Source organism: Diaphorina citri, unplaced genomic scaffold (assembly GCF_000475195.1).
Source record: "Diaphorina citri unplaced genomic scaffold, Diaci psyllid genome assembly version 1.1 scaffold88, whole genome shotgun sequence".
Classification (NCBI taxonomy): Eukaryota; Metazoa; Arthropoda; class Insecta; order Hemiptera; family Psyllidae; genus Diaphorina; species Diaphorina citri.
Window position 1 is genome coordinate 360,468 of NW_007377525.1, and position 21,743 is coordinate 382,210.

Here is a 21,743-nt window from a genome sequence, read left to right on the forward strand (position 1 = left end):
AAGGTTGCAACTATGTATTTAAGGTTGTACCTACAATATTTCTGTACCAATGTACTTAGGTAGTTTAGGCATCCTGTTTATGTAATGGTAGAGACTTCGACGATATTCCATATAATATTCGATTAATCGGAAAAATAAATCGAAATATCGAGTCAGCTTTAGGTTGAGCTGGGCCGGGCCCAAAGCCCCGAGATTTCTTTTTTTGTTTTATTTCGAGTGAAAAAATTTTAAAAAATGTTTGGTAAAAACGGAATTGTTTTATTTACTTTATAAATTTACAAAAATCATAATGAAAAGAAGAACACAAATAACTTTTACTCTTCACAGTTGGGGGAGGGGTTTTTTATTGTTTATTCAAACAGACATGTTTTAATTATTACTTTGATAGGCTTCTCAATGTACCCTTGTCACCTACAGACTTTAATACAGAATACTTAAGGATTTTGAGAATTGGAATCATACTTCACTCTGCTAGGCTGCCTGTATTTGTAAGTACTTCCAATAAATAAAAAGTACTACTCACTTGGCTTACAGTCAGTTTTCTGTAGGATTTGTTCATCTAGCGAATATCTGGTGTGTTCTGTACTGATGTTAAGGTTGCAACTATGTATTTACTTAAGGTTGTACCTATAATATTTCTGTACCAATGTACTTAGGTAGTTTAGGCATCCTGTTTATGTAATGGTAGAGACTTCGACAGCATAATTAGATATTGCTCTTGTCACCTCTTTCTTACCCATGTTTGAGCTTCAGAGATTTTACATTCTGAGTTCTGAAACCTGTTGCTTCTTTCAATACTACAGGTAATTGCTGGCCGTCTGTCTCCAGGTTTATTGTTGATTTCAAGTTCCTATTAATAGAAGAACTCAACACCAACACTGAGGAGACGGTAGACTAATAGCTATAATGATGTTTGGAACGAGGGGCTTGGTATCTGTCTTCACAAAATATAGTCTCGGTTGCGCCCCGAAGCAAAGTCGTACCCATTAGTTTTTATTTTCATCACCCAGCCCGTCTACCCAAACCCAAAAAGCCCCACCTTGGTTGAAAATAATCGAGTAATGACGATAAATCCAATGGCTTAGCGTTGTCTGACTGTTTATTAGTGCTCAAGTCTTGCAGCCTACACAACAAGTCTTCCTTCCTCTCGAGATAAGAAATTCTAATTAGATAGAAGGTACCTGGAAGAGGTTGGTGCACCAGCATGGTCCAGACATTGAGATTAGCCAATTAGATGGCTTAAACGAAACTGCTCATTAGTCCAAGTTCAAGTCGAAGTGTTACCCCGGACACTAGGGATTGAAATTTTTATTCTGGTATTCCAGTAGGTAAAAAGATAGAGATGAAATAATATGAAAAACCTTCATGTAAACTGAACTGAAATTAGAAGTCTTCACGTTATATTGCCTACTTGTTTCAACACACCAATGTGTTTATGTGTTATACATGTGTAGATTTATTTCTGTTATTAACCTTGTGAATACGTACGGTAACTACCCACTGATTTGTTTTTATAATCTCTTCAACACGTTGACCGCGATGTTTACCTGTATCTTGATTTCTATTCCGTTCTCCTGTTCTCCAATTTTTCTTACAACATTGCTCTCGTTGTCCGGTTTTCAGTGTTGAAATCATTTTCTACACAAGAGAAATGGGTCCAATCCCAGCCGAGGTACCTTTAGAATTTATCCTCAATATTTATTGTTTGATATGTTTTGACCAACAAAATATCGTAGCTTACTTCTGGAGCAAATCTGCTTTAAGTACTTACCTACCGGATCCCAAAGTGAACGTGTTAAACAACTTATTGAATAATAATCATACTTGGCAATGAATAAATGCACCATTGCTCTTAAGATTCAGATACTGCACAATACGTAGTATCTCACTATTAATGTACAATACCGTCATATCTTACACTCTGTGCTTTAGGAAAAACTTTAGGGCAGTTATCTCTGACCAGATGACTAGTAGATAATCAAATGTAAGTCGACTAATGCCTAGTGCCCTTGAACAAGAGAAATGCTTTGCTGTTACGCTATTAGTCATGAAAACTCCATTGCCCAATCTGACCCATTTGGTTTACAAAGTAAGCTCTCATTAAAATAAATTTCAAACAATAAATTACTATCCACCGCCAATGATAAATGTCTGAATGGAAAAATTAAATTTCACCTTGTGCTTAGATTAGTTACTCTGAGAAGTAAGAAACATGGGGGCTTTTACTTTCCTTGGGAGCAATGTAAAAATGAAATGAACTGTAGAACCAAATCTGTAAGTAGTTCAAGACAATCGAATTATCCAAAAGCCATACCTACTGGCGAAGTGGCGAGTTTTCAACTCTTGTTAGCAGCATTAACAGCCTAGGTGAAATGCCATTGACTTTATGTACAAGCTCGGCGTCAGATGATACGGTAGTCAACACATAGCAGGAGGCCAGATTGAGAAGTTAGCCAAGATCAGAATAGAACCTATGTCCCCCTTCTGACAAAGTGGTCCTTAGACACGTGCTTTACACCTTACGTAACTTGGGAACATTGCTTGAAGAAAAAAAATCTGTTGTGACGCAGTGGGAATAGGGTGGAAAATTTGGAAAAAATGGACTGGAAAACCGGGAAAAGTCAGGGAATTTTATTTTTCCATTTTGGTAGACACCCTGATCTAAGTATATCTAATATTGTTGCCAATAACTTGTAGGTATCAATATCAATGTTGCATTAACCTTACCTATAAGTTAACCCGTGCTGGTTGTGGGCCCACACAATCTGCATTACCAGTGTGTAAAAATTAACACATTTAGAACCTGTTGATAATTTCTGCTTTAAAAACCTTACAAGTTCCAAGATCTCTATGTTATGTACCAATACCGTATACCTACACAAGAAACGTTAGCGTACTATATTGTATGTTGAGGACAAAGGTAGAGACTTACTGATGAACTGATGGTTCATTTAGTTTTACAAATTTTGATCGTTGCTATGCATGTTGGTTTTATTGTTAAAACAGAAAGAAATAGATGTGTAAGTAAAAGGTCATACCAAAAGTTCTTGGCTTTTTTGCTCTTCTTTCGAGGAAATTATCAAAATCCGACCTGTCTTGATGTTTGCATTGCGTCAGATGCGTTCTCTGCCACCCAACCGTCCTATCACGTGCGATCCCTGTCCTAGGCTTCTCATTCTCTCATTGCACTCAACATGGCCAGATAACGTGAACACATGTACACACTGAGCTGTTATAACATTGAATCATTGAAGTAACAACATTCACAGTGACTGAGGCAAACGTTAGAAGGTTACTCTCTGCATTGAATACTACACAACGCAAGGTCCCCGGTCTATAGTGTAACTTCCACTTTTTATTTTACACCAATAATTTGCGAGATACAGCCTGATTTCCTCGAATTTGCCATCAAAAATTTTGTCAAAAGAGAACGAATTGTGCCATCAAATTCATAGATACATATATGTATGTATAAGTATTTCAAGTACATAATATTAAGTAGATGATATATGTACATATCTCAATATATCTCACGAATTATATTGACCAAGTCCGATGATTGAGAAGTTAGCCAAGATCAGAATAGAACCTATGTCCCCCTTCTGACAAAGTGGTCCTTAGACACGTGCTTTACAATATGTACATATCTCAATATATCTCACGAATTATATCGATCAAGTCCGATGATTGAGAAGTTAGCCAAGATCAGAATAGAACCTATGTCCCCCTTCTGACAAAGTGGTCCTTAGACACGTGCTTTACACCTTATGTAACTTATGAAAGAGGGAACAACTACCTATAGTACTATGTACGTTTAATTTTCAGAGTTTAGAGGTGTTGTTTATTTTGCTACAGCAGCAGTATTATGTACTATGTATGGCTAACTTGTTTATTTTCCGAGTCCGTGAATATAGGCATGGTGGTACCTTTTTCACGGTGTTGGAAAGTAACCACTGACGGTCTTACAATATATCTCAATATATCTCACGAATTATATCGATCAAGTCCGATGTTTGAGAAGTTAGCCAAGATCAGAATAGAACCTATGTCCCCCTTCTGACAAAGTGGTCCTTAGACACGTGCTTTACACCTTATGTAACTTATCTAATATTGTTTCCAATAACTTGTAGGTATCAATATCAATGTTGCATTAACCTTACCTATAAGTTAACCCGTGCTGGTTGTGGGCCCACACAATCTGCATAGCATTACCAATGTGTAAAAATTAACACATTTAGAACCTGTTGATAATTTCTGCTTTAAAAAACCTTACAAGTTCCAAGATCTCTATGTTATGTACCAATACCGTATACCTACACAAGAAACGTTAGCGTACTATATTGTATGTTGAGGAAAAAGGTAGAGACTTACTGATGAACTGATGGTTGATTTAGTTTTACAAATTTTGATCGTTGCTATGCATGTTGGTTTTATTGTTAAAACAGAAAGAAATAGATGTGTAAGTAAAAGTTGAAAAGGTCATACCAAAAATTCTTGGCTTTTTTGCTCTTCTTTTGAGGAAATTATCAAAATCCGACCTGTCTTGATGTTTGCATTGCGTCAGATGCGTTCTCTGCCACCCAACCGTCCTATCACGTGCGATCCCTGTCCTAGGCTTCTCATTCTCTCATTGCACTCAACATGGCCAGATAACGTGAACACATGTACACACTGAGCTGTTATAACATTGAATCATTGAAGTAACATTCACAGTGACTGAGGCAAACGTTAGAAGGTTACTCTCTGCATTGAATACTACACAACGCAAGGTCCCCGGTCTATAGTGTAACGATATTCAAATATTACAACAAATTATTTATCATTCTTTATTGCTATCTAAGAGGTGTAACACAATACCAGTGCCTTGTTAGTTTATATCTTGGAAGTGAGTCTATTGAAGTCCGTAGGTTGAGTCGACTCGAAACGCCAAGTATAGTCGAGAAATTTTGAAAATCAGTTTGCTCAGGAATATAACGTATTTCGGTTGTTTTTTGGGGAGGGGGGGAGGAATATAAGTAAGTAGCTACATTTTTTTGGTACTTCATGCAAGTATGCAGTTTCACTACAAACTACATAAGTAAGGAAACCAATGTACACATTTAGAGGTGAAAGAACACTTTACTCGTGACTCAGTTTTAGCAAGTTTTCTAATCCATTTATGATGTCAACTTTGTGTTCACCTGAGAAACCTTAGATTCTTGGAACGTGGATAATATATACTTAAATATGTATAACTATGGCTACATATAATATTATATCTGGAATCCTAAACTTCTAGGTATTAAAAATACCACAGGCTTGAATCTTGTGGAAGATGCCCGTGTCAAAGAACTTACAATCCACAGTCATGCAACCAAAAACCAAAGACTAGAACTGCATTCTGTAAACCCGTTAGATTAGAAATGGATACTGGATACTTAACAGATGAATCGCGCTTATGGCCTATGGGATACGCTTGGTCTATATGATTCCGCCTATTATAACGGGACGTGGTACTTTTTTCCACTTATGTAGATATCTCGATCCCACCAATAGGTATTTACCTTGATGCTTGATCAAGTAAACTATTGCAAAATGTTTCGTCTTGCCAAAAAAAGAAAACATTTTGAAATCAAATTATTATTAATGTCACATCAAAAGAAAATTCGTTACAAAACATCACTCTAACTTGGAGCAATATTTAATGGGAATGTGGAAATTCAGCCTTAGCACATATTCGTACTTCCTTCAGTTTCAAAATGCTTGTAAACTATTGCAAAATGTTTCGTCTTGCCAAAAAAAAAAAGAAAACATTTTGAAATCAAATTATTAATGTCACATCAAAAGAAAATTCGTTAAAAAACATCACTCTAACTTGGAGCAATATTTAATGGGAATGTGGAAATTCAGCCTTAGCACATATTCGTACTTCCTTCAGTTTCAAAATTACCCACTTACTTGAATGTGTAATGTTCTAACGCTGTTGGCTGGTTGGCTCATAGGTATACGGTATAGTGGTATACATTGAAATGATAAGCAATTGTGCATGAAAAAGACCCCTATCATTTCGACAAATTTTGTAACGTACTTTTTCAAAATAAGCTGGTTGCTGATTTTGAAATCAACTGAGAAAACCCAGGGCTGAGGTGTAAACAGCTCTAGCAGAAGGGGGTCGAAGGTTGTTCGTTTTGAAAGAAGTTGCAAAGGAAAGAGGGGGGTTGAGGGGTTCATTCATTCAGTTTGAAAGGAAATTCAAACAATGAAGCACTTGTCTCACCTCTTTGCTTAACGGAAAAGTAACGGACTTTCTCATTCATTCAGTTTGAAAGGAAATTCAAACAATGAAGCACTTGTCTCACCTCTTTGCTTAACGGAAAAGTAACGGACTTTCTGTTGTATGTTTTGCTGAATTGAGTTCCTTTGTTTTGCGTTTTATTGCCAGTGAAGTGTGTGAGGGAACGGTTGCAGAGATGACTGGATGGAGAAATAAAAAGTTCAGACTGTTCAGGGCAGAAACTATGAGAATCGGGAAAGTTAAAGAAGAAGGAATATCTTGGAGCGTTTAAGTACATATAAATTGAAGAATTCCGGTTGAAACCGGTCATTGGGTTTTTTTCTTTCACTAAAACGCTCTAACTTCCTGAACCATAGGGGTAGATCAGCCTATAAGGCCCACCACTCACGATGAGTTCTATCACTTCTATCGCATACGAGGGACTGATCGATCATCGCATGCGTTAAAACTCACCGTGAGTGGCGGGCCAGTTGAAACCGGTCATTGGGTTTTTACATGGTTTTTTTCTTTCACTAAAACGCTCTAACTTCCTGAACCATAGGGGTAGATCAGCCTATAAGGCCCGCCACTCACGATGAGTTCTATCACTTCTATCGCATACGAGGGACTGATCGATCATCGCATGCGTTAAAACTCACCGTGAGTGGCGGGCCTTATAGATATAAACTTTCGAAAGTTCGATTTAAACTTTTGAAAGTATTTGCATAATATTAACTCTAGTAGTTTAGTGCATTCTGTGCTTGCGATTTCATAGGAGACTAGTGGTGAGAGTAATCTGTTTTCCTGTTGAAAATCAATCACATGACTCCAGGGCAGTGGCGTAGCGTCCATGTAGGGCGTGTATGGCGGCCATACACTCTAAATTTACTCAAATACCCTTAAATATTGACTTTAAATATTTATGAAGAAGCATGTGCATAACTTATGTAGTAATGTACATGGTGATGCAAATTAGTGCCCTACACGCCTTACACTTGACTTTAGACCACGCTACGCCACTGCTCCAGGGAGAAGGGAGTTCTGCTATCAGTACACCACACGCAATTAGATATGTCGAATTTTGAGTTTCACCCATCCCACTTTTGTACTCTCCCTTCGTTTTTATTTCTCAGGGAGGATTCGCGTACACGTACCGTTAAACGAGCTGATACTAAAGCTAAAGTTGATGCTGATGTGTTGCTAGGTGCTATAGGGAGTAATAGTGAGAAGAAACCGTTTAAATTTTCTACTGTAGGGAAATTAGACCATGTATGTATTCTGAAAAGCCTAAGGGGCTTTTCAGAAAAGCCCCTTAGTCTAAAGTTGGTAATTCCAATTTCGACAACAACCAATGAACCAATAAGATGCCACACTTTATGAAGCACTCAGCCACTCATTCTCTGTGTTTATAAGGGCTTTCTAGTGACTATATACCAATCCAGATTCAACGATCCTTCGCGGAACCCTGTGTTCTTCAGTTTTGTATATTATTTTCAACGACAGCGAATAATAATTATGTGTAGAAGGGTGCAGGAAACCAGTGGGTAGGTGGGGCAAATGACTCACATGTGATTCACTATATTTTTGACAAAAACAGATCAACCCCCCTAACAAATACATGATGTGTTGTTTTGTTTATACTCCAAATAGTGCGTCTTACCCCTACCCCATATTTCGACATGATGGCCTTTCATTTTTCCGTGCATTAGATTTAATTAGACTCCCATAGATTCATACCCAGTTAGAAGAGTGAGTCATTGCAGCTGAGACGGCTGTTTTTGAAGGATGAAATTGTTAAGTGAGGACAACTCAATTATATCGGAAAATTATGAGGGTTTGTTAAGAGTTCTATTTCAGTTGAGCTGAACACTTTTGAGGACTTTACTTCAGACAATAGGGTGTTATTCAACATAGAACTTTGTACATTTCACTCTTTGCCATAAGCATGGCGAAGTAATACTGAGAAAACATTGCACGATTATGGCTATCAGTAGTCCACTTTGAGAGATGATGTCATTTTGTGTAAAGTGCGAATTTGCTTCCATTAACAGACCCCAGTTCATTTTCTTTTCTAACCCTGTCCGTTTTTGTTTCCAGATTTCATGCGACGATCAGTAGCCGCGTGTCTTTCCCTGGATTTTATGCTTCAATCCAGGTGTCCCGTCCTTCTCTCCCTGCCCCAGCCTGTCTGTGATACTCTCAATGTATAAACCGTACTAGCCCTCCTCTCCCTCCCCACTACTCTCTCCCCCCGCCACCCTCCCCCAGTCTTCCAAATGCAATTCGACGGCAGTTCCGTGCTTGAAGAGCCTCCTCTGAAGCCACACATTTCTCACGACACACCGGAATGGGCGCAAGTTCCTCAGAAATGTGTCCGCTCCAGTCGACTGGTGCGATCTTCCTCCTCCCCTGCCACCTGTGTTACTTCCTCTTCCTCCTCCCTCCATTCTTCCTCCAACGGATCTCTAGTCTCCAACAAGTATCTAATCCAAGAGGCAACGGACGGGAATAGTTTGCACAAGTGCACCCATGTGCAAACAAACCAGGAGTATGTTTGTAAGGTGAGTACACTTTTATATGCTTGCCAATCTTGCCATGGCTGAGAAGCTGAGAACCAATCATGCTTCACTGTTCAAGTTTTTGCCTCCTTTTCACATGTAAAGTTATAAATTTTTCCACTGTTTTTCTCCGCTGTACACAGCAGAAGTTCACAGTGGAACCAGGAGTATGTTTGTAAGGTGAGTACACTTTTATATGCTAGCCAATCTTGCCATGGCTGAGAAGCTGAGAACCAATCATGCTTCGCTGTTCAAGTTTTTGCCTCCTTTTCACATGTAAAGTTATAAATTTTTCCACTGTTTTTCTCCGCTGTACACAGCAGAAGTTCACAGTGCATGATGATTATGTGTTAGTCATGTAGGCATATCAGCAAGAGTGAGAGTGAGTACCTATACTCAAACTTATGTATTCATTGCACAATCATAGCTCAGATTTAATACTTTGAAACCGCACCTCGGTAATTTCAAATTTGGATACCATAACACATAAAGTAGTATTTAGGAACTTGAAAATAATCGAAATTCTTTTCGTTTTCTCGACGAAAAAGAGAAAGTAAAACCATTTTGTTTCGATTTCATTCTAAATTTTAGGAACTTGAAAATAATCGAAATTCTTTTCGTTTTCTCGACGAAAAAGAGAAAGTAAAACCATTTTGTTTCGATTTCATTCTAAAACTGAAACGTCAAAGTCAAACTGCTGAGTGGGCAATTTTTTCCAAATTTTGTACGCTTCGCTAATATTGTACCATGCAAGTTTTATGTAGGTATTGCGAAATTTTCAAGAAAATAAAAAATAAAATAAATGTACTTCCTATATCTAAATTATCTAACGGTACAAGGTTCATCTCCAACGCTCTACTCCCCAATATAAGCATTATCACAACATTAGCATCGTCATATTTTTATGTAGGTATTGCGAAATTTTTAAGAAAATAAAATAAATATACCTCCTATATCTAAATTATCTAACGGTACAAGGTTCATCTCCAACGCTCTACTCCCCAATATAAGCATTATCACAACATTAGCATCGTCATTATTATGTTGTCCTTTATTGTGGCGGATGTGCGCGGGTTATTTTCGTTTGAAATGCTTCGAATGACGTCACGGACATAAATTGAATGATAAAAAAAATGTGTCCGCCAATGTTGATGTTATTTTTGCACACTCGTACATTCATACGACTCTACACAGTCTACTCTTGAAAAAGCATCGAGAGTCGTTTTGGTCCCAGAAATACTCTGAGATTTCATTGGAAAAGAAATCAAAATGATAGAATAGATATTTCAGTGTCTAAATGGCATTATTAGAAGAACAACCAATAGCAGGGAACTCCAACTTTCAACTTGCCCATGATATTATGTCTCTAGGCTGAATCGATTTTCCCTAGGAATCAGATTAAGTCAGGGAAATACTTACTTAAATATTAGGTAACGAGGTCTATCCTGACACTGTTGAAACCCCTTGAATGGGGAATTACAATGATTTCCTGCACATATAAAATGCGTAACACGATGAGTCAAGCTGAAGTTAGCAACACAGTGCTAACACATCACATAGGCAATATAATGCTCCATCTACATTGCAAACCCGGCATTGTGAATTTAGCCTCGCGACGTGAGGCAAAAAAAGCATCTCGTATTCTGACACTTCACTTGATGGTTTATCACATCACATTGTTTCTGCTGAATCAGATTTTATTCTTGGGCAGATGGAATTCTTGTGAACAATTCCTAAAATGGCCAACGAGGTTGACTTTGTTTACTCTTTTGACGGCCGAAGAGGAGAATATAAACACATAATGGATTTTCCAAACCTTGATAATTCTTCATGAAAAGTCAGAAGATAAAACGGTCTTGAACAGTGAAAACTGCTCTACGTGCTCTACTGTTGAAGTTAAATACTAATAACTATTTTCCAACTACTGCTTTTCTCGCCCAACCCATTCTCTTAAGACCAGTTTGTGAGAATTGCTTCTGGTTTGGTTTTGGTTGCAATGAAAATCTTCAACTACGTATCCTAAAGAAGCAACATTGATACCTATGGTTATTTTACTTACGAGCTTGTTGTGAATTGCGTCCATACAGGTAATCTGTCTATCTATAACTATAATTCTATACCTACTATACGGAAATATTAACCATGCTACTAAATCAAGAAAAACTTCCTTAATTCGAAGTTACCAGTTTTTACTGTTTTTGTTTGACTACTTCTACGGAGAAGTGTTGGTATGTTCTAAGAAAAGCATGATTTTATTGGATCAAATGTTGCGTAAGATGAAAACCTTATGTACTGGAGGCAATATGATAAGCCAGGTCATATAGCCGAGTGGATGAAGTGAATTAGTTACTAAGGTGACCAGGTTATATGGGATCATGCTTAGAGCTCCTGATACAGTAAATCATACCTTGTGATAATTATGTACGTCACATTGTGTATTTGTGTTCTCTGCGTGAGTGAAGACAGAAATGAGCAATGACTTTAATCTCGTACATAGCAGTCATTTGAATAACAGACACTATTTTGTCAAAACTTGGTAACATAACAAGGGTATCTTTGTATCTTTTATTTTTCGACTCCCTAATGAGATCCCTTTGACTGACTCCTTCGGTCAAAACTTGGTAACATAACAAGGGTATCTTTGTATCTTTTATTTTTCGACTCCCTAATGAGATCCCTTTGACTGACTCCTTCGGTCTCGTGTTACCGGTAATTAACTACGGAACACTGAAAGTAGGGATCGAGATTTCGACGCGTCTTAACTGCAAAGTGATGGAAATAGTTTCTTATGAATGAATAGGTTGATAACCTTTTGACAGAAGAGAAACATGTGAGAAATATTTATGCTCATCAAATCTTGATAAATATCAACGTACATATGTACAGGGTGTTGTGAAATGACTTGGCCACTGTCCTAGGATTGGTATACTTTTGGATGACTGCCCAAGTTGACAGATTTTGTAGGCATACTTTTTTTTGGCACCTATGAATTGATTGATGCCTGTGATTCTAACTTTGTATTGTACTATTTCTTTCTGATGGATGGGGCAGTTACACTCGACAATTTTGAAGTCTATGAAATTTCTTCCAGTGGATCAAGAAAACCACGAAATAATCCATCTTGAAAAAATTAAATAGGTACTTAATCGGAGCGACCAATCGTCACCGTTGCTATAAATACGGTTTTTAAGTCTGTATTCCCATTACCAATGAGCAATGAATACAGAAAACGTCTCACTTCACGCTCCCTGATATCCTCGTGGTGTCCAAGCCCACGGTTGCTGCACCCAAGTCAACGTCATTAGTCGCTATCATTAGTTCGAATTCTTGAGACATCTTCAATTCTTCATGTAAGTGAAGGCCTTTTTTGGCACCACCTTAAGAGTCGTTTTGGTCCCAGAAATACTCTGAGATTTCATTGGAAAAGTAAGTCTGTATTCCCATTACCAATGAGCAATGAATACAATTGTAAGTTTGAAAAGTCAAAGACCATTATCGGAGACACCCTTTATTTGCTTCCAATGCAGAGATAATGCAATAACATGGAGTGGGCGAGAACCTGGCTTGTAGTCCGGGGATCTCGTATAGGCGTCGCGTCATTCAGCTGTGATGTTTCCTAATTCCTTGGCAATCAAATCAAAATTATTTAGCAATTCTCGACTTTATTTTAGTTTCAAGTCTCTCACTCTCATTGCTTCACATGATTATAGCCGTGACTGGAAGATACATTAGGAGCCCTTGGACTCTCTATGTCCGAGATTTTTACAAACCTGACCAGAGATCCAGAGAAAGAAGTCAAGTGAACAAAAAATTGTAGTCCCAAGTTCAATAAAGAACTTACTTTTCAATTTGCCTCTCACCTAGAAAACTGATATGATGAACTAGCGATATAGTCCAATCAAGTTTAGCATCTGTTCTTAATTTTATTTTCAACTTTTTATCCCAAGTCTACGCTGCGTGGTGCATTGCGGTTCGACTACCATTTTCCAAGTGCTTTGCCGTTTTTCTTTTCTTTTCCTACTTCATGTAGAATCGGTTGGTTCTAAGTTTGGTCACTTGAAGACGCAGAGGAATAGGATCATGTTTTTGAATACGCACCATCATTAACCCCATATTAGCTATCGCAAGAAGTGACTCATCAGACTCGTGTCTTAAATAAGTTTACCTGATGCGAACAATGAAAACTCGAGTAGTAAATGGGTTAAAGTAGAAAAGTTTGGAAGATGATGAGCCAATGTGATGTTTCTCAATTGTGTAGGCTCTTCAGTGCTAACAACCTGTTGATTCTGTTAAACTGATAGAAATACTCGTACATTGTACTAGCTATAATTGTATGCTAGGTACATTATTCAGAAACAAGTGCTTATTCACATTGGTCGAATGCAACTAAAAAGTCCCACTCCAGCAGTAGGCTGCTACTATTATTGTGGTCAAATTCTCAACTTATATTGAGGATAAAATTCCATACCTCGGCTGAGATTAAATCCACACCCTCCTGTTTACCAGGCGAGTGTCTTGACCAATACACCTACGAGGCAGAAATGGCACTTTCCCTATTCCCCTGTTTGTCGAGGAAAAGGATGTTAAGCAAGCGACCAGGAAGATATTATTGGATCTTTTGACTAATTGCTTTATGCATCAGGTACAATCCTGCTGCTTCATCTGATAACAAAATCGTTGGAACTTCAATATTCTGCGGGACCAACTGACCAATGGTCACTGAAGAGTCCTCGTGAGAGCATGTTCTATTCAAATGATGATGTTGATGATCATTGCTTCCGTTGCGTTGGGTTGCACTGCCGGGCCTCGATGTTGCAACTGCAGTTGTGACCTTGTAGTCCATTATGCAACTCCATGCTGCTAGCTGCATGTGCCGCTCTGTGGTTATCTGGCCCCAAACCTTATTAGAGGTACCTGGGATACATTGCACTCTGGAGATGATTCCATTACTTCAGGCTGTGGTTTTGTCAAGTGCATTGTCTTCTCTGAAATGCACGAGTACCTATACCTAGTTCTTATTATTGGCTCTGGTGTTCCTCAGTTGTAGTGCAAGTCTAATCAACAGGAGATTCTTCTGGATTAGATTTAGTGAGAGACGCTTTATGTTCGTAGAGCTTTCAACAAAATCCGCATTTTGCTCTCCGAACCGGTTTACATAAGAAAAAAAAAGCTAAAAACAAAAACATATATCCGCACCCAAGACTCAAATTGTCTTGAGGATGTTTCTAAATAGGAGTGGCGCGCGGACTTGGCAATGGAAAGACTCGAGGCGAAATTCTCACGGCTACTCAGTTAGCCATCCCGTAACGAATGCCACACAGAACATCCCATTATAATCGTGTCTACTGAACCCATCTTGGGTGCGTACCTTGGAGAAATGTTTCACATATATTTTAAAGTCCTCTAATCGGAATTCTTGCATAATTTCAAGTTACTTCTGTGTCCGCCTATCACATGACCACTAGATCTTTCATGTTCACAGAAGTTGGCCAACTTTAGATTCTGCTGTCATTCGTCTATGCCAGGTCATCTTAGTTTCAGGTCTGAATTTTTTCGCATTAAGATTTCATGACCTGTCAACTGTCAACATTCACATATTGCAACCTCAAATCCCCAATTTCAACTACATAATATTAGGAAAATCAATTTATTCATTCGGGAAACTCAATATAATTCACGTCATTCGTCTCACCAAGTCAAGTCCCTCTGGCACACCCTCTCGTACTATAGCAATGAAGGATATGTAATCAAGGCTAGTTCATTCAAAGCAAGTACGTTCGTAATGAAATAATGATCATGTACCTACTGACTACATAGGTAGGTACTTGTATCAGCATTTCCTATGTACATTCGAGTATCTTCTTTTTTCTTCCTGAATTGAACCCGGAACGCCAGATAAAACGAACACTATGTATGTATGTATGTACATATTGTACATTCTACATGAATGTTAGAAGATGTAACATCACGCTAACCCTAACACAACATCACACATTCTAATAAATATCGTCATAAATACGGTTTAAAATGCATTCTATCTGATTGCATACACAGACGTCAAATGTAATCCCAGACTGCACTTTGCCTATAAATAAACCACAACAAAACAAGGCAGACATGCAAGTGTGGAGTTTTTCCTATTTATATGACCAATTAGATTTTATTTGTAGACTTAATTTTTATACACTTTTTTTTAAACTTGTGGATTGGGGGAGCACGGACTCACGGAGCAAATGTGTAGTCTAAATATGGAAGTCGATAATTGGAGGTCCCTATCACGCATCCCATTACGAGTATGACTGGATTGACTGGGCTACCCGATGACAAAATGTGGTTTATCATAGGACGTTGAACTAATGATGTTAGAACGTAAAAATTGTTTCAGTTTTTTTAGAAATTTATCACCTATACGTTGCAAACGTAGAAAGCTTCAAATCAGTCACCTCTAGTGTACTTAGAACGACACTTATCATAGGACGTTGAACTAATGATGTTAGAACGTAAAAAAATGTTTCAGTTTTTTTAGAAATTTATCACCTATACGTTGCAAACGTAGAAAGCTTCAAATCAGTCACCTCTAGTGTACTTAGAACGACAATATTATTTGTGTAAGTACCGTGTATCAAAATCGAGTTTTTCCAATGCGATTGAACAGCCAAATGACCTTATAACTTATGAGCGATGTATGGATACGATTAATGTGTTTGAATTCAGTTATTATTTCAAGATTACCCTTGAGAAAAACGAGATGACATTCGGCTGGAGGTGACGAGTGTCGAAATTCACCGACCATGTCTTTTTACCTTGCCTTGATCCGAATGAGTCTTTCGCTACCCGTAACCGTAACCCTAGAGAAAATTACTGATGAGGAGATTAGTCTTTATCTTCGTGTTTTTTGATTTGGATAAGGAACGCTTAATTCGGACAACTCGAGACGGTTGTTAGGAAGAAATTTGAGTAGGTTCTTGTCTACGTTGAACTAATGATGTTAGAACGTAAAAAATGTTTCAGTTTTTTAGAAATTTATCACCTATACGTTGCAAACGTAGAAAGCTTCAAATCAGTCACCTCTAGTGTTCTTAGAACGACAATATTATTTGTGTATAAGTACTGTGTATCAAAATCGAGTTTTTCCAATGCGATTGAACAGCCAAATGACCTTATAACTTATGAGCGATGTATGGATTTGATTAATGTGTTTGAATTCAGTTATTATTTCAAGATTACCCTTGAGAAAAACGAGATGACATTCGGCTGGAGGTGACGAGTGTCGAAATTCACCGACCATGTCTTTTTACCTTGCCTTGATCCGAATGAGTCTTTCGCTACCCGTAACCGTAACCCTAGAGAAAATTACTGATGAGGCAAGATCGGTTCAGTTCAAAAGAAAAGTTCTGTCAGATGTCTAAAATCATCCTATTGTTTGCCAACATTTCACCTGAAAGTTGTAATTCTCAATCATACAAATATCAAGCTGGACGGAACCATAATACAAACCTACCAGTAATACGAGTAACAGATCAAAGAATTTAAATCAAATCACCAACTGTTGTCCAACATTTCACCTGAAAGTCTTAATGCTCAGCAATACATACAAATATCAAGCTGGACGGAACCATAATAGGTACAAACCTACCAGTAATACGAGTAACAGATCAAAGAATTTAAATCAAATCACCAACAGCTCAGCAATTTCTGGCCGGTTTTGTAATCTCTTTCGTTGCTATACACAGATAGGTATAAACTAAATACACCTCTAGCAGCTAGGTTAAATATTGCTCAAGGTACAAGGTTGACTTGGTTTCATCACTTTTGGTCTTTGCCTATTGTTATGGGTATATGCTTTGAAGTACTTGAATTACACCAGTGTTCTTTCACCCATTACTTACTATTACCCAGAGCTCTTGTTGTATGTTATCATATCAATAGTTGCTCCTTGGTACTTGGCTTCTTCCAGATCATGTAGGATTTTCTTGTCTCGACCAGTTTTCCCTCGTTGAAAAGTTGATCACTTTTGCGATTGTTTTGCACAAAACGATTTTATTATTATGGAATGATTCTTTTAGTTACAGACTCTATGTCTCAAGATATCGAGGTTTTATTTCTTATTAATTATGTTGACATCAGTATTCCACTTTATTCAAAGTCATGTAGGATTTTCTTGTCTCGACCAGTTTTCCCTCGTTGAAAAGTTGATCACTTTTGCGATTGTTTTGCATTTGGAATACTTCTATCGTAAAACGATTTTATTATTATGGAATGATTCTTTTAGTTACAGACTCTATGTCTCAAGATATCGGGGTTTTATTTCTTATTAATTATGTTGACATCAGTATTCCATTTTATTCAAACATTGTATTGGAGGCATAGTGATTGTGAACTTGAATTAATTGAATGGAAAGTGAAGGGATGGACCCTTGGGCTGTTAGATTTAGTTACAGACTCTATGTCTCAAGATATCGAGGTTTTATTTCTTATTAATTATGTTGACATCAGTATTCCACTTTATTCAAACATTGTATTGGAGGCATAGTGATTGTGAACTTGAATTAATTGAATGGAAAGTGAAGGGATGGACCCTTGGGCTGTTAGAAGTTCAATTCACAGTAACTCTTATCTACGCAAATGATTATTTCTTCATCTTCCTGTTTTCTACCGTGAGTATATCAGCTATCTTATGGCAGTTGATGCTAATAGTTTTCCATACAAGTTCTTACCCTTACCCACTCGGGAATCTATTGCACATGGAGTTGTTGTCTACAAGGCATGAATAATATTCATAGAATGCAATTAATAGAATATGGCATATTAAAAGGATAGGTAAAAAGGAACATATTCAATCACATATGTTGCCATGGGGCTCCAGATCATCAGGGCACCCAATGTTTTACCTTGTGATCTATCAGGATAACTAAAAGACAGCTGTTCACCGTGCCACCAAGTCATGTTCCCACGGTCACTTTTATGTTCACATATGTAGTTACTTCAGATTGAAATAAAAAATAAATAAAAATACATGTTATAAAATTTCTCCTACACGTGCTTTGTGAAGATTCAGTAAATATTTGCATTTAAAATCTCAATAAATGACTAATTGACTATACTATGCTTTACTGCGAATCTACGAAACGAACTCTTTTCAAATGATCTGTTCTAACATGCCATACTAGCTGCTACATTCTAGATTTCTAGAATCGAGCTATTCATTGATTTATGCAGATATTGACGTATTTTGTCACTATTATCTAACAGCAAATCTCTCTCGCATGCCATGGGGCTCCAGATCATCAGGGCACCAAATGTTTTACCTTGTGATCTATCAGGATAACTAAAAGACAGCTGTTCACCGTGCCACCAAGTCATGTTCCCACGGTCACTTTTATGTTCTCATTGGAAAACCTCTCACTTTTGTGTCAAAGGACGTTCTCCAAACGTCTCTTATCCTCTCTATAAACTTTAGATCGAGAAAATCCACCACTATTCTCTCAGCTCTGACTATTTGTCCTCTCCTGACTTGAGATTTCATTTGAATAAATCTGATAGTTTCACCATTTTCCTCTCTCGCACAAAATAGAAGAAAACAGACCTTGAAATGTTACAACAAAGTTTATTATATTGGATAAGGTGAATAAGCTTTAACCTTTTAAGGAGAGTAAAGAATGGTCAAATAGTGGCTATTGCTTTATTGAATGTTTGTTTCATGTTATGACCGACGATTACCACTGAAATATCATTGACTACTTATAGTTTTGTACTTGTGAATACTGACTACTTGGTTTTGTACTTGTGAAAAAAATATAACTATTGTGACTAGAAATAGCTTTTCTCAGTATTCTTTTTCATATTACCAGATGTTGCCATTTACTTTTTCTTACAGTGCTAACACATCACATAGGCAATATAATGCTCCATCTACATTGCAAACCCGGCATTGTGAATTTAGCCTCGCGACGTGAGGCAATTCTGAATCGTGCTGGATTAGGAAATGTTACACCTCTACACACTAGGAATATTGATTTTGTTTTATTGATCCATTGTTCTATCTTTGGTCAGTATTGTCAGCACCAAAATTATCCCTGCAGACTGAATAGTCATAGGTGCAGAACATCAAGGGTTGGATCTTGAATCCCCATAATCTCAGCATTTTTCCTGTAATAATTCAGCTTCTTCATATTGATATTAATCATGGCAGTTGAAAGATATAAACCAAGAGCACGACTCATTCTGCTATCATCCTCTATCTCCTGGGGAGAATATGAGTCAGTTCACGAGCAGGCTTTCACCAATTACAATACAATTACTTGTAAAGTAAATAGAAAGGGCAACCGAGAGGGAGGAAGATTTCTTCATTTTTATCCACGGATCAGCAATGAGCGAGAGCTTCCGAGTCCGAGAAACGTAATATTCGCCAATCATGTGAAGGAAATCCCTCCAAATTTATTTATATGTATTATTAAGTAAAATGTAAAGAAACATTTGATTGTCATGAGAACCTTCGACATGCTTCTGTAGCTGATATCAGAGGTATAGAAAGATTTAGTTTCTCGACATACGTATTGCGTTCTCGATTCTCGAGTTTTTGAACTCCGCGTCCAATTATAAAATATCAATGCAAAAACCTGCAGATGATTTATATTCTTGGTCATAGTCAATATCTAGCTGTTGATTACGGTAATGTTCACGTACAGCAAGTATAGGTGCATGGTGCTTGCATGGAAGTAATGTATAGGCTCGTGTCGTGAGCTTTGGCGTGTCCGAGCGAGCATGAGATTCCACCTGAACTTTTTTCTCTGAACCGGTTTACATAAGAAAAAAAGCTAAAAACAAAAACATATATCCGCACCCAAGACTCAAATTGTCTTGAGGATGTTTCTAAATAGGAGTGGCGCGCGGACTTCAAGATTCCTAGTTTCAGCGAATCTCCGACCATTTAATTTTTAGATAAAGGGAGAGAAAAAAGCCCTATCAATAAGATAGAAGGTGGTAAATAAGTGCTATCACAATTCAACTGCAATTTGGTTGCTCTACTAAAGTCTATCTACTTCTACAGCTACACTCTCTGAATCAGTGTTTATGCATATTATCCGAGATTGTGAGAAATACTAAAGATTCCTAGTTTCAGCGAATCTCCGACCATTTAATTTTTAGATAAAGGGAGAGAAAAATGCCCTATCAATAAGATGGAAGGTGGTAAATAAGTGCTATCACAATTCAACTGCAATTTGGTTGCTCTACTAAAGTAACTAAAGTCTATCTACTTCTACAGCTACACTCTCTGAATGAAGGCGTAAGAAAGTAGGTTTCTATTGAGTACAGAAGTTGATTGGAAGATTATTGACACAGGATATTGGGTTTCCTGGTGATAGTGATGGCACGACCCAACAACAATCTCTCTTGGTTCAATACGAAGGTGGTTAAAAAATGACACTCTCTTTCTTACGCAAAGTGAAAGTGAACCACAAGAAGTACGAGGCAATATTGATGTCACTACTTTGATTGCATTCTCGCGCGGGACCTAACTGTTTTACAGCTACATGTTAATATACGTAGCTTATCTTATACTGCCGCTTTTATCTCTATTCGATTAAGTATATAGAAACTATTTTCAAATACCTATAATACTACAATTGCCTCATGTATTTGGACAGGTAGGATATAAGTCTCTGATCAATGTTTGGAAAATATCAATGCAAAAACCTGCAGATGATTTATATTCTTAATCATAGTCAGACTCTTGATCATAGTCAATATCTAGCTGTTGATTACGGTAATGTTCACGTACAGCAAGTATAGGTGCATGGTGCTTGCATGGAAGTAATGTATAGGTAAAAACCTGCAGATGATTTATATTCTTGGTCATAGTCAGACTCTTGATCATAGTCAATATCTAGCTGTTGATTACGGTAATGTTCACGTACAGCAAGTATACGTAGGTGCATGGTGCTTGCATGGAAGTAATGTATAGGAAGGAACTGAAGCATGCAATAAACTGCAAGCCAAGTGAAATGCGACGTAGCTTAGTGTTTTTCATGCACTGTTTTCCAGTGTCATTAGAAGATTAGAAAATTTCCCATTACTCATCACAATATAACTGGCAAACAGATGGCCATTGTGAGCAAAAATTAGTTAGATAGCTAGTCGCAACATTTTGTCTTGCATTTATTTATGGACGGAATCTACTATGCGGTCTCTGTGATCAACGAACGGAGAATTTATATTGTTCTTCCTCTAAACTTTCTGTTACCGTATTATATCTACAATCCGGAGTAGCCAAGTGAAATGCGACGTTGCTTAGTGTTTTTCATGCACTGTTTTCCAGCGTCATTAAAAGATTAGAAAATTTCCCATTACTCATCACAATATAACTGGCAAACAGATAGCCATTGTGAGCAAAAATTAGTTAGATAGCTAGTCGGAACATTTTGTCTTGCATTTATTTATGGACGGAATCTACTATGCGGTCTCTGTGATCAACGAACGGAGAATTTATATTGTTCTTCCTCTGAAATTTCTGTTACCGTATTATATCTACAATCCGGAGTAGCCAAGTGAAATGCGACGTAGCTTAGTGTTTTTCATGCACTGTTTTCCAGCGTCATTAGAAGATTAGAAAATTTCCCATTACTCATCACAATATAACTGGCAAACAGATAGCCATTGTGAGCAAAAACGGTAAAGATAATAGGTTAGTTAGATAGTTAGTCGGAACATTTTGTCTCGTCGCGCATTTATTTATGGACGGAATCTACTATGCGATCTCGGTGATCAACGAACGGAGAATTTATATTGTTCTTCCTCTCGTGAATCTATGAACAGAAAAACATGACAAAACGCACGAAACCTCAAACAAAAGAAAGCATAGAATAGAAAGGTGTAAAAAATGCAGTCAAAGAAGAATGCATTTCTTTGACCGAGGTTAGGCGGACCTAATG

The 21,743-nt window shown here is 37.5% G+C and overlaps 1 protein-coding gene across 1 annotated transcript in view; it reads left to right on the forward strand.

Annotated features, from left to right (window-relative positions):
- LOC103524197 (tribbles homolog 3) overlaps window positions 1–21,743 on the forward strand; it is a 38,099-nt gene that overhangs the window by 3,360 nt on the left and 12,996 nt on the right. The window contains exon 2 of the mRNA XM_008489207.3: window positions 8,351–8,814. Within this exon, the coding sequence (XP_008487429.1) occupies window positions 8,530–8,814 (285 nt within the window). The 5' untranslated portion in view covers window positions 8,351–8,529. The remainder of the gene's footprint in view (window positions 1–8,350; window positions 8,815–21,743) is intronic.